Here is a 13856-nt window from a genome sequence, read left to right as displayed (position 1 = left end):
GCCTTGCTGATCTTTGAGGGGCCCTATTCTCTCCCTAGTTACCCTTTTGTCCTTAATATATTTGTAAAAACCCTTTGGATTCTCCTTAATTCTATTTGCCAAAGCTATCTCATGTCCCCTTTTTGCCCTCCTGATTTCCCTCTTAAATATACTCCTACTGCCTTTATACTCTTCTAAGGATTCACTCGATCTATCCTGCCTATACCTGACATATGCTTCCTTTTTCTTAACCAAACCCTCAATTTCTTTCGTCATCCAGCATTCCCTGTACCTACCAGCCTTCCCGTTCATCCTGACAGGAATATACTTTCTCTGGATTCTTGTTATCTAATTTCTGAAGGCTTCCCATTTTCCAGCTGTCCCTTTACCTGCGAACATCTGCCTCCAATCAGCTTTCGAAAGTTCTTGCCTAATACCGTCAAAATTGGCCTTTCTCCAACTTAGAACTTCAACTTTTAGATCTGGTCTATTCTTTTCCTTCACTATTTTAAAATGAATAAAATTATGGTCGCTGGCCCCAAAGTGCTCCCCCACTGACACCTCAGTCACCTGCCCTGCTTTATTTCCCAAGAATAGTTGCAGCAGTAAAATAAATTATATAGTTGGGTACTTCTGTTTATTTTGGATATTACATTAAAACATTGGGAATAGCTTTTTACATAGGTTACTAGTGAGGCCAAATCTGAAGTATTTTATGCAATTTCTAAACACATTCATAAGAATATAGGTAGACTGGAAAAGACTCAGCATCAAGTAATAAGGATAATTGCACGTCTCAGAGACTACATTATAAGAAAAACTCAGGCAATAGAATATATCTTCACTTGAAAAAGTTAGCCAATATGATGTGGGTCTTTAGAATAATAAAATGTGCAAGAATTATTTGTAGAATCCCTAAAGTACAGAAATAGTTCATTGAGTTCACAAAGAGTATTCCATCCAGATCCCCACACTTGCTACGGCCAATCTATTTAACCTGCACAAAGAAACCAGACCACCCAGAGAAAACCCACACAGACATGTGGAGGGGGTGCAAACTCCTCACAAGTGGTGACCCAAGGCTGGGGTTGAACACAGGTCCTTGATACTGTGAGGTAGCAATGCTAACCACTGGGCCACCCATACGCTGTGTTGCACTAAGGTTGAGGGAAATAACTATTTTAGTTTGACAGTGAACAGAGAACTCAAAAAATATGGATTTTAATAATTTAGTTGTTCCAAAGTAATAATAGAGTACAGCCTACCAAACTTAATTCAAAAATAACATACTGCATTTGGTAGAATTCTGAAATAATAGCAGAAAATACTGGAAATACTTTAGAGAGAGACAGTTATTGTTTCAGGTCAAAATATTTTGTCTGTTCTAATGAATGGTCATGACCTGAAAATTTTTAACTCCGTTTCTTTTCTTCTCTCGGTGTCTGTACACAGACAATGTGGGTATCACTGGCTAAACCAGGACAAATTGCCCAGAGGGCAGTTAAGAGTCAATCACATTGCTGTGGGTTTAGAGTTATATTAGACCAAACTAGATAGGCAGCAAATTTCCTTCCCTATAATGAACCAGATAGTTTTTTTTTGTCTTTTAACAAATTGGCAGTAGTCATATGGTCATTACCAGTGCAGCCTTCAGCTCCACATTTTTATTGAATTTAAATTTCACCATCTGTTAGTGTGGGCTTTGGACATATGTCGCCAGAACATTTGACAGCATTCTAGAGTCTAGGCCAGTGGCAATATCACTACGGCACCTCCCCTGCTAGATATGTTGACTTTTTTTTCCAGAATTTGCTGCTTTTATGCTAGGGTAACTGTTATGATTAAAAATAATTTAAAGTAATATCAAATGAAAAAGGAAAATGAGAGTTATATAGATGTCCTCTGGGTCTATAAGGATAATGAAATTATTACAGCTAGAGATTTGCTTGAGCCATTTCGAATAATAAAAATACCAATATCATGGCAGGGAAGAGGGAAATCCATGTTTGAAGCAGTTATGCACAGACTGTGGGTGCAATTTTTTCTTATTCAAAACTTTCTCTTGCCCTTCAGTTCTCAGTATCTGTGAGAAATTCCTGACAATATCTGTTGGACAATCCCAATATTTCCAATACCTACTTTCCCATCACTTGCTCATATCTTTTTTCTGTTCTTTTAGGTCTTTCTTAGTGAATCAAACTGTGCTTCCATCTCCTGTTTCTCTTTCAAATTATGTTGTGGTGGAAAATTATTAAAAGGCTTATTCAAATGAAACTCTGTTGAATGGAACAGCAACTAAAGTTTGGTTATCTGACTAATATGCGGATGCTAATAACAGCATCACAAATAATAATTGTCTTTCCTTACTTCAGGTATCCTATGTAAAAGCCATTGACATCTGGATGGCTGTCTGCTTACTCTTTGTCTTCTCTGCACTGTTGGAATATGCAGCTGTTAACTTTGTGTCTCGTCAACATAAAGAACTGCTGAGGTTTCGCCGGCGAAGACGCCTGCACAAGGTAGAGACTAGAGAGATAAGAAAAAGACCCCTTTTGTAAACACACACTTGATTAGGGTATAACTTGACAGATAGAGACAGAGGACTGTTGGTTTATGTGTCTATAGATAATGATATGAACCCAAACTGAAGAACAAAGAAATTATTTCTTCAAGATGTGTGAATTATAATTAGTATTTTCATAGCACCTTTCATACAGAAATATATATCAACGCGCTTCACAGAAAGCTAATCACACTAAAATTATTGTTGAGATTATAAGGAGAAATTAGTAAAGACGTGATCAACGATAGGTGTTAATAGCAGGAGAGACAGAAATAGAGAAATTTTATGAAAGGATTGTCTCAGCGAATGGCCTGGACATTTGAAGGTGCAGTTATTAATGCTGGGATAAAAGGTGTGAGATATGCACCAGAAACCAGTTAGTGGAAATATAGAATTCTTGGATTGTTGTGGGATAGGTAAAGGTTACAGAGATAGGAAGGAATGAGACCTTGAGAATTGGAATTTGGGGAGCCTTAATGAAGGGTTCTTTTTATGAGAAAATTCATACACACTTTCAAGGAAATTCTTTACTTGAAGGTAATGACCATTTGTGAAAGAGAGAAAGCATCCCTAACTTTAAAAATTGTGTCGGGAGGAACTATTACTGAGATTGAATTTGTGTTTAAATGACTTGGGCACCTTGCTGAGATATTTGTATCATTGATAGTCACAGGTGAGGTACCAGAGGACTGGAGGTTGACTAACATGGTGCCACTATTTCAGAGAAGTGTTAAGGAAAAGCGAGGGAACTATAGACCGGTGAGCCTGGCATCAGTGCTGGGCAAGATGTTGGAGGGAATCCTGAGGGACAGGATTTACATGTATTTGGAAATTATGGTATTTGGAAAGGCAATGACCGATTAACAGTAGTCAGCATGGCTTTGTGCATGGCAAATTTCACTAACTTGATTGAGTTTTTTGAATAAGTAACAAAGAGGATTGATGAAGGCAGAGTGGTGGATGTGATCTACATGGGCTTCAGTAAGGTATTTGACAAGGCTCCTCATGGTAGACTGGTTAACAAGGTTAATCACATGGAATACAAGGAGAACTAGCCATTTGGATACAAAACTGGCTCAAAAGTAGAAGACAGAGGGTGGTAGTGGGGGTTTGCTTTTCAGAATTAAGGCCTGTGACCAGCAATGTGCCACAGGATCATGCTGTACTGCTTTTTGCCATTTATATAAATGATTTAGATTTGAACATAGGAGGTATAGTTAGTAAGTTTGCAGATGACACCAAAATTGGAGGTACAAAGGACAGCAAAGAAGTACAAGAGGACCTTGATCAGATGGGCCATTGGGCTGAGGAGTGGCAGATGGAGTTTAGATAAATGTGAGGTGCTGAATTTTGGCAAATCAGGGTAGGTCTCACACATTTACTGGTAAGGAACTGGGGAGGTTTCTGAACAAAGAGACCTTGGAATGCAGGTTCATACTTCCTTGAAAGTGGAGTTGCATGGAGATAGGGTAATGAAGACGGTGTTTGGTATGCTTGCCTTTATTGGTCGGAGCACTGAGTACAGGAGTTGGGAGGTCATGGTGTGGCTGTACAGGACATTGGTTGGGCCATTTTTGGAATAGTGCATATAATTCTGGTCTCTCTGCTACCAGAAAGTTGTTGTGAAACTTGAAAGGGTTCAGAAAAGATTTACAAGGATGTTGCCAGATGTGGAGGGTTTGAGCTATAGAAAAAGGTTGAACAAGGTGGGGATGTTTTCCCTGGAGTGTCGACTAAAGGGCATAGGTTTAAGGTGAGAGGGGAAAGATTTAAAAGGGACCTAAGGGCAACTTTTTCACTCAGAGGCTTTGTGTGTGTATGGCATGAGCTGCCAGAGGAAGTGGTGAAGGCAGGTACAATTACAACATTTAAGAGACATCTGGATGGGTATATGAATAGGAAGGGTTTTGAGGAACATGAGCCAAATGCTGGCAAATGGGACTAGATTAGGTTAGGATATCTGGTCAGCATGGACAAATTGGACCAAAGAGTCTGCTGCCATGCTGTACAGCTGTATGATTCTATGACTGTATGACTTTGATCTAAACTCAGATCATGACAACAAATGAATTGCAAATTATGGTATCAGGCTGCTTTATTGATAATATACTCATAGTGTTAAGCATTAAGGGTTCATGGTGTATTATCTTTCTTTATATTTGTGGCAGGTGGGAGTGGCGTATAAATGTGCCCACCAAGATGTTAGGGAACTGAATTTATCCATAACTACATCCATTGCCAATGTTACATTTCTACAGATCAGAGTCAGATGTGGAATAAAACTGACTTCACTTCATCCCTTCAACTCAATCCTAGAATAGCATTTTTATTCTCCCCACCATAATGCTTCCTTTCCAATCATTCTTACGGGTTTTCCTTAATACAAATACTTACACCATGTTATGCCTAAATATCTCAGAAAATTGCACAATAAAATATTTTTTGAAGTGCCATGTTTTCTTAACTATGCAAATAAAATAGTCAGTCAGGCAAAAAGGCAATAGACACACAACCATTTGGTATTAGCTGAGCATGACTTCTAATTTAATACTTTAAGAGCTAATTATGAGCAATTTCCGATTGGATTGTTGCTTCAACATGACTTTTCATAAGGTCTTTTCAGTTGCTATTGAGAATACATTTCCACACTATCAATCTTGCCTAATGTAAAGCCATGCTGCAGAGGTGGACATGGGGTAGATCATCCAAGTCTCTCTGAATTTTCAATTATTATAATAACGGAAATGATTTATAAGAGAGCACAGTGATCATCAGAGTAGTACTGACTGACATCAAGATGCCCTTGAAAAATTGACATTAAAGGGATTCAAAAAGGAAATATTCCATTGCTTAATGTCATAAATAACACAAAGGAAGTTGATTAAATTCCAACAACTGCAATCATTTCAGATGCGCAGTATCACTGCAGGAATTCCTTGGTGCGGTGTTCTTGCAACAGCTGTCTTCTACTGCTTCATCAACGAACTTTCCTCCGTAAGGTCAAAAGTGTGGATATTCACTGATGATTGCAATATTTGGAACAATTTGCAACTTTTCAGATAGTGAAGTAACCCAGATCTGAATGGAGAAAGTCCTGATTATATTTGGCCTTGCAATGGTAGTTGGAAAGGAATATTCATGCCACATAAATACCAGACAATAACAGTCTCCAAAAAGAGAGCATCTAACCAGGTACTATTGACATTCAATGGTGTTATCACTGCTGAGTGTCTTTCATTAATGTCCTCAGAGTTACCATTGGTCAGGTCAGAAGTAGAAATAAACCAGTTCAATAAGTACAGTGGTTAAATGAGCAGGACAGAGGCTGGAAATTCTTTGGCAACTAACTAATCTCTGACACCTCATCCACAAGATTCAAGTCAGGTGCATGTTACAACACTCTCCACTTTGCTGAAAGAGCTCAGTTTCACCAGCACTGAAGTAGATCGATACCATACTAGACAAAGTAACCTACTTCTGGATTAGTGGTGTTGGAAGAGCACAGCAGTTCAGGCAGCATCCAAGGAGCAGCGAAATCGACATTTCGGGCAAAAGCCCTTCATCAGGGATAAAGGCAGTGAGCCTAAAGCGTGGAGAGATAAGCTAAAGGAGGGTGGGGGTTGGGGAGAAGTAGCATAGAGTACAATGGGTGAGTGGGGGAGGGGATGACTTGATCAGCACCCAAATGACCTTAAACATTTATTCCCTCTATCATTGAAATACAGCTGTATTAATGTTTACCATTTACCCAATACACTGCAGCAGCTTATCAACATTTTCTTTGATAGCACCCTCCAATGTCATGGCCAAGGGTAGCAGAAATAAGGGAGCATCAGCACCTGCAAGTCTCCCTCCAAGTCCCAAATACTCCTGAAGTGGAACTATATTTTCACTCCTTCACTATCACTGGGCCATAATTCCGAATATAGAACTTTGTGGGTGTGTCTACACCATATGGAGTGCAGCGATCAAGAATGTGGCTCAACACCACATTCTCAAGGGTTATTAGAAATGGCCAATAAATGGCCAGAGATAATCACATCCCCCATGCAAATAGAAAAAAGTCCGTTGGAACTCCATTGAAGTGTATTTTTGAGCCATCAGAGGCAGGTTTATATTGAAATTTCTTCACAAACTGAATTCCCTACCTCTGCCTCATATGCATGGAATAAGCAGAAACTAGGCATGGGAATATCTTTGGTGTGATATGAACATAAATGCATTTGGCAAGATCTCTTTGACCAATACTTGTAATTAATTCATAAGAACCATATCAACCTTTTTAGTTGATCACGAGATCTGATTGGTACTCATTGTAATCAATTATACAGGCATTGGATCAAATATGTGTTGACCCCACTGGAACTCAAAATTTTCATTGACCTGGTAACATAAGAATCTGTTGTTAGTACTTCAGGCATGTTACACATCCTTAAAGGGGAAACTTTATTGTGGATGCACCATCCAAAAGTCACAATTGTTAATGACTTGAGTTGAAAGTGTCTTTTTGAGACAACAATGTAATGTTTGTTACTTCTTATAATCATTGGGTTATGTCAATGCAGTAAAATAAAAATATTTTGCATCCCTTTTGCCAACAATTTTGAACACCAGCACAGGTACTGAAGATTGTACTGATAAAGTTAAGAAGGTAGCACTGCACAGACATGGAATAATGATGAGCAATTACTAGTGACAAGCAAAGAGCAGGGACATTCTGGTAAATATCTTTGTTTCCAATACAGCTAGCCTGCACCATATTAGGAAATCTAGTGCTGGTCAATGGTACAGGAAAAGAAATACTGGCTATGCTGACTGAAGGATCAATCACTTGGTTCCTACATCAACGCCCAATAAATTGGTAGATAATGCAGAGCCTCCCTTTGTAAACCAGGAAAGGATTCTTTCAAGAGGATCAAACATACAGGGAATGGTGTCTTCCATTCTGGTTCAGGTTGAGCACAAGTGCCACAGTAGGGGATGGAATTGACTTGTGAGTTGTGCCCTGATGATCCAAGGCCTACAGAGTCATAATTCCATGTTCACTGCCAGATATGTATGATGGGAACAGAAGATGGCATAATGGCTGGTTCTGTCAGTCTGGGGAAGGTGCCTGCTAATCTGCATGGCAGATTTTATTTCAAATAACAAACATGAAAAATGAAATATTATCATTATGTTGTTTTCCAAAATAAAAAGCCTAGCATTGAATTTATGCTGATTTGCCAAAGATTGCAGTTAATATAGTTTCCAGTTAGATGCAGGAACTCACTCTGAGTTCATGGGAATATTCACATTCTTTAGGGAAAAGGTAGCAGATCTTATGTTCTTTGAGGACATTCCTCTGCCTTTGAACTTTTGGAAATGATTTCTGTTCAGTATTTTTGTGATATTGATAACAATAATCTTGCTGCTTCATTCAATCTGCAAATGTTTAGTATGTGGGGATTAAGAGCAAGACAGGGTATTAACATTGGAAATCAAAATCATGGTAAACTGACTTGGCCCCATATTTGTTGACAAAGTATATTCTTGTAGATTTACAGTTGCAAATTCATCTGCCAATCAGTTAATTGTTTCTCAATCAAATCTTTAGCTTTTGGTCATTGAGCAGGAATGGGAGTCAAGGACAGTCAGAGACATTGGGCAGACAGACAAGTATCTTGGCAGGCAGCTCCTATCTGCAATCCCACCTCAGGAAGGGGTACAGGTTAAGAACTGGGTTTGTATGGCAGCTTTTATGTGGAATAAATGAACCTCAGGTTGGATACTGTAAGACAATCTGCAGAAGCTGATCCTACCCAACAGGTACAAAGTATATGCTACTCATGAGGATAAAGATTAAGATTGACAAATAAAATACAACTTGGAGCAGGAGACTGTCTAAAAGGGGGAAAGGAGAGAAACAGAAGAAACATAATTGAGGCGATTTAATAATAACAAAGTCTTTTGGCCCATCTTTGGAAATGGGATGAGACTTCCATTTGGCATAATAACTATTGACAGAACAATGGACTTGCAACCATGCCTCAAAAGGATATTAAAATGGTGAGGAAAGTTCAGTCATAGAAATATTGACAAATCCTTCAGCTGAACAAAACCCAGCTTCATCCACACTTGGATGAGATTCAAGAGATTTACTGACAGTTAATTCCTTCCTTTATGTCCTGTAGCCACGGTATTTGTATAGCTTGTGAAGTTAAATTTATAGTCAATTGCAATCTCAAGAATGTTAATGCAAGGATTCATCGATTGTAACAAGTATCAGGAGGAGATAGTTAGCTTCTTTTCCTTGTTGGAGATAATTATTGTCTGGCACGTTTGTTGTATGGGGATGTTATCTGCCACTTTATCAGCCGATCTGAATGTAATCCAGGTCATACCATTTCAGAATTTCACAATTTGAACTCTGAGGACTTTTGCAAACTTTGGAATTATTTTACAAAAATATTAAATCTTTTCATTTGAGGTTCACCTTGTGATTGCTTCCCAGAAAAGCAAAAACTTACATACTCTTTATTTGGGTGCTTTCATAACACCTGAATGTCAAAGATTCTTTGACAATGAATCTTGCATCTATGTGAAAGAGGAAGTAGTACAAAATGTATAAATGGCAGTGTGTGAATGTAACAAGATTAAAAAAAAAGATTTGGCTTCCCTCATGATATTATATATCAGTTATGAACTTATCATACATGAATCCATGATGAAAGTGGGCTTCTGTCATGTCTGATGCAGCAGAATTGGTATTGATTGATGTGATTCAAGTCGACTGGAGATTCTTAACAAAGTGTCAAAAGTTTGTTACAAGCATCAAAAGCTGTGTTTTTAAAACAGCCAGGACATGTAAAATAACAGTAGAAAAGACACAGGATACTTTAAAAGATTTTTTCACTACATTTTGGTACTGTTTCTATTAGAAAGTACTGTAAAAGTGTGAGCAATTACTGATGCTGGTCAATGTAATCGTCAACTTATCTTATTTCATGACCAGATCCCTATGACAAATCACTGTATTAATTCACATCACCATTTCAAGACAGTAGCTTTGAACTTGAGAAAACCATTTCTATTTACCTTTCCAAAGGTTTCAGATTCACCAGCTTTCCATTCATTTGACAAACTCTCGAATCTGATGGAGCTTTGAAAATTCTGCACCTGTGGAGGAAAATGGTATACATACCCATTTATAATGGAGAATCCAACCTTAGTAGACACTCCCCCTTCATAAAAAGGCCAGAGGAGAAATGAGATTGGGGAGGATATCTCCTGTGTTCATAAAAGGAGGGAGACAGAAAGTAGGAAATTATGGGGCAGTTCATTTAACATTTGTTAAATGGAAATGTTAGAAGCTATTATTAAAGATGTTTTAGCAGGACACTTGGTTAAATCCATGGCAAGGTCAATACGGTTTAGTGAAAGGAAAATCATATTTGACCAATCTAATGCAGTTTTTTGAGGAGGTAACACATGCCATGCAGATGGGAAACTGCTTGGATATATTATACTTTGATTTCTAGATTGCATTTATGAAAGTGCCTCATCAAACATTATTGCAGAAAATAAAAGCTTATTGTGTAGGTGGTGGATTGTTGGCATGGACAGAAGATTAGTTGATTAATGGGAAGCAGAAAGTTACCATCAATGAATCTTTTTAAGGTTATCACAATCATGTGCCATAGGGATGTAACAATATATATAAATGGCATGAATGACAGGACAAAAGGCATGTTTGTCACATTTGCTGATGTCACAAGTGTAGAAAGGAAAGTAAATTGTTGTCTATGTCCTCTTTACAAAGAAGATATAGATAGGTTAATTGAATAGACAAAAATGTGGTAAATGGAATGCAATGTGAGAAAATGTGAAATTGTCTATTTTGGCAGGAAGAATTAAAAGAAAAATATTATCTAAATGATGAGAGATTGCAGAACTTTGAGATGCAGAGGGATCTGGGTGTCCTAGTGCATGAATCACAAAAGGTTAGTATGTATATACAGCAAATAATCAGAAAGCTAACAGAATGCTATTATTTATTATCAAGGAAGTGGAATACAAAAGTAAAGTGGTTATGCTTCAGTTATACAGAGCACTGATGAGATGTGTCTGGAGAACTGTGTCGCCTTATTTAAGGAAGGATATAAATGAATAGAATGCAGTTCAGAGAAGACCTCCCAGGATAATACCTGGAACAACTGGCTTGTTTTTTCAGAAAGGATTGGATAGCTTGGCTTCTACTGGTGACTTGCTTGAAACATCTGAGATCCTGAGGACACTCTTCAGGGTGGACGTTGAAAGGATGTTTCATTTTATGGTAGAACCTAGGACTAAAGGTCACTATTTTAAAATCACTATTTTCATTTAAAACAGAAACTGCATTTGTTTTTAAACTCAATGTTATGAGTCTTCAGAACACACTTCCTGAAAAGATGGTGGCAGTAGTGTCTCTGAAAGGTGTTAAGGCAGAGTTAAATAGACTCATGTAACCAAACAAGTCCAATCAGATCAACCATGACCTTAGTGAATGGCTGAGCAAGCTCAAGGGACTGAAGGGCTTACACCCATTTCTTAATCACAGGTTTATTTGAAAATTGGAGTTTCTCCAAGAAATAAAACTTAACTGTGGCCATTTGTGTACTGAAATGTGACTTTGTGCCCAGATGAAGTTTAGATAGAAGACTCCAAGCTAATTTCTTTCTATCCACTCTCTGTTCCCCATTAGCATTTTGAAAAGTCACCCAAATTGGCCTTTGTATTCCCAAAACTTTCAGATGCTAATGTGAGTATATGTAATCTCTCAACATAATGTAACCCTTGGAGGCCAGGTATTCTGCCAAGTCTGTGCTACACTCGCTCCAAGATCAATATGTCGTTGCCCAGGTGTAATGCACAGAACTATTCATATTATCCCTGGCACAGTCGAACCAGAGTTTTGAATAACCAAAGCATAACTTTGTGAATTCTAGTCTCCAATACATGAAGGGCAGCATTCCTTTTTGATTATTTACTTACTGTTCCTGTTCATCACATATTAATGATCCATCTTTATGTCTTCTGCAAATTTTGACATGGAATTTTTTATCGTAATAGCTAAGTTGGTTATAAATATGATAATTAGTTGAGCATTGAGCACAGATCTTTGTGACACTCCACTAGTCATATTCTGCCAATTGGAGCACATAGCTATTATCCCAACTCTTTGTCTCAGCTAATTAGCCACTCAGCTAATTTTCTATTCAGGTAAGTACTTGGCTTTCAATTTCAAAGGCTTCAAATTTAATGGCCTCCAATGAGGGATTTTCTTAAATGCTGTCTGGAAGTCCACATAAAATATCTCCTATGCTCATTTTCCTGTCTCTTACTTTAATCACCTCTTCAAAACCTTCAATCAGTTCTTCAGGCATAATCTACCTGCTACAAATCTACCCTGACTCTATCTCTGGCCATCTGAAAATGTTCAACCTGTTCAGTCTCGCTGTCCTTAGTTCCAGACACTTACTAGCATAGTACCAAAAGATGTTAAGTGACCTGTTGACACTGACCTGAGTTTCTTCTGTCAGCTTTCCTAAATGACAGAGTGATGTGCATAATTTTTCAATCTTTAAAAACTTTGAAAGATTAAGGTTAAGATATTTGCAATGTTCTTCTTTTGGACTCTTTCATGTATTTGCCCATATTGATGTGAATTGGCTAAAATTATTGCAGCTTCATACATACTTTACAAGTCTGCTAAGTTAGCACCTCATCAAGTCAGGGCAGATAATATTCTGACCCAACCAATCATAAAGTCACAGTCATAGAGATGTACAGCAAGGAAACAGATCCTTCGATTCAACTTGACCATGCCGACTAGATATCCTAAATAAGTTTAGTCCCATTTGCCACCATTTGGCCCATATTCCTCTAAATGATTCCTACTCATAACCTCGTAGGGTTGCCTCTTAAATATTGTAAATGTATCAGCCTCCACAACTTCCATACATGTATCGCCATCCATATGAAAAATTTGCCCCTTGGGTCGCTTTTAAATCTTTCCCCTCTTGCCTTAAACCTATGTCCGCTACTTCTGGACTCCCCCATCCACAGAGAAAAGATCTTGTCTATTCATCCAATTCATGCCCCTCATGATTTTATAAACTTCTGTAAGGTCACGTCTCAGCCCTTGATGCTCCAGGGAAAATCGCTCCAGCCTATTTAGCCTCTTCTTATAGCTCAAACCCTCCACCCTGGCAGCATCCTTGTTAATCTTTTTTGAACCCTTACAATTTTTACCTCATTTTTCCTATAGCAGGGAGACCAGAACTGAACATAATATTCCAAAAGTGGCCTAACCAAGATGCTGTACAGCCACATCATGAACTACAAGCTCCTATACTCAATGCACTGATCAAAATAATCAAAAGATATTTCATTGTTTTATGAGATATTTGTATCATTGATAGTCACAGGTGAGGTGCCGGAAGACTGGAGGTTGGCAAACGTGGTGCCATTGCTTAAGAAGGGTGGTAAAGACAAGCCAGGAAACTATAGACCGGTGAGCCTGACTTTGGTGGTGGGCAAGTTGTTGGAGGGAATCCTGAGGTACAGGACGTACATGTATTTGGAAAGGCAAGGACTGATTTGAGATTGTCAACATGGCTTTGTGCATGGGAAATCATGTCCCACAAACTTGATTGAGTTTTTTGAAGAAGTAACAAAGAGGATTGATGAGGGCAGAGTGGTAGATATGATCTACATGGACTTCAGTATGGCATTTGACAAGGTTCCACATGGGAGACTGATTAGCAAGGTTAGATCTCAAGGAATACAGGGAGAACTAGACATTTGGATACAGAACTGGCTCAAAGGTAGAAGACAGAGGGTGGTGTGGAGGGTTGTTTCTCAGACTGGAGGCCTGTGACCAGTGGAGTGTCACAAGGATTGGTGCTGGGTCCTCTACTTTTTGTCATTTACATAAATGATTTGAATGCGAGCATAAGAGGTACAGTTAGTAAGTTTGCAGATTACACCAAAATTGGAGGTGTAGTGGACAGCGAAGAGGGTTACCTCAGATTACAACAGGATCTGTACCAGATGGGCCAATGTGCTGAGAAGTGGCAGATGGAGTTTAATTCAATAAATGCGAGGTGCTGCATTTTGGGAAAGCAAATCTTAGCAAGACTTATACACTTAATGGTAAGGTCCTAGGGAGTGTTGCTGAACAAAGAGACCTTGGAGGGCAGGTTCATAACTCCTTGAAAATAGAGTCGCAGGTAGATAGGATAGTGAAGAAGGCGTTTGGTATGCTTTCCTTTATTGGTCAGAGTATTGAGTA

At 38.5% G+C, this 13856-nt stretch overlaps 1 protein-coding gene across 4 annotated transcripts in view; it reads left to right on the top strand.

The window, feature by feature from the left end:
* glra1 (glycine receptor, alpha 1) overlaps nt 1-13856 on the top strand; it is a 174701-nt gene that overhangs the window by 109578 nt on the left and 51267 nt on the right. For 2 of the 4 annotated variants that reach the window (XM_043703245.1, XM_043703249.1), the window contains one exon: nt 2352-2498. The exons of 1 other annotated variant lie outside the window; for it this stretch is intronic. In XM_043703245.1, coding sequence (XP_043559180.1) covers nt 2352-2498 — 147 coding nt within the window. Of the gene's footprint in view, nt 1-2351; nt 2499-4710; nt 4898-13856 lie in introns of those variants that run through there. One more of the 4 variants, XM_043703246.1, reaches the window with a different exon arrangement.

The sequence above is a fragment of the Chiloscyllium plagiosum genome, chromosome 14, assembly GCF_004010195.1.
Source record: "Chiloscyllium plagiosum isolate BGI_BamShark_2017 chromosome 14, ASM401019v2, whole genome shotgun sequence".
NCBI classification, from domain to species: domain Eukaryota; kingdom Metazoa; phylum Chordata; class Chondrichthyes; order Orectolobiformes; family Hemiscylliidae; genus Chiloscyllium; species Chiloscyllium plagiosum.
This window is presented reverse-complemented; position numbering and strand designations above follow the sequence as displayed.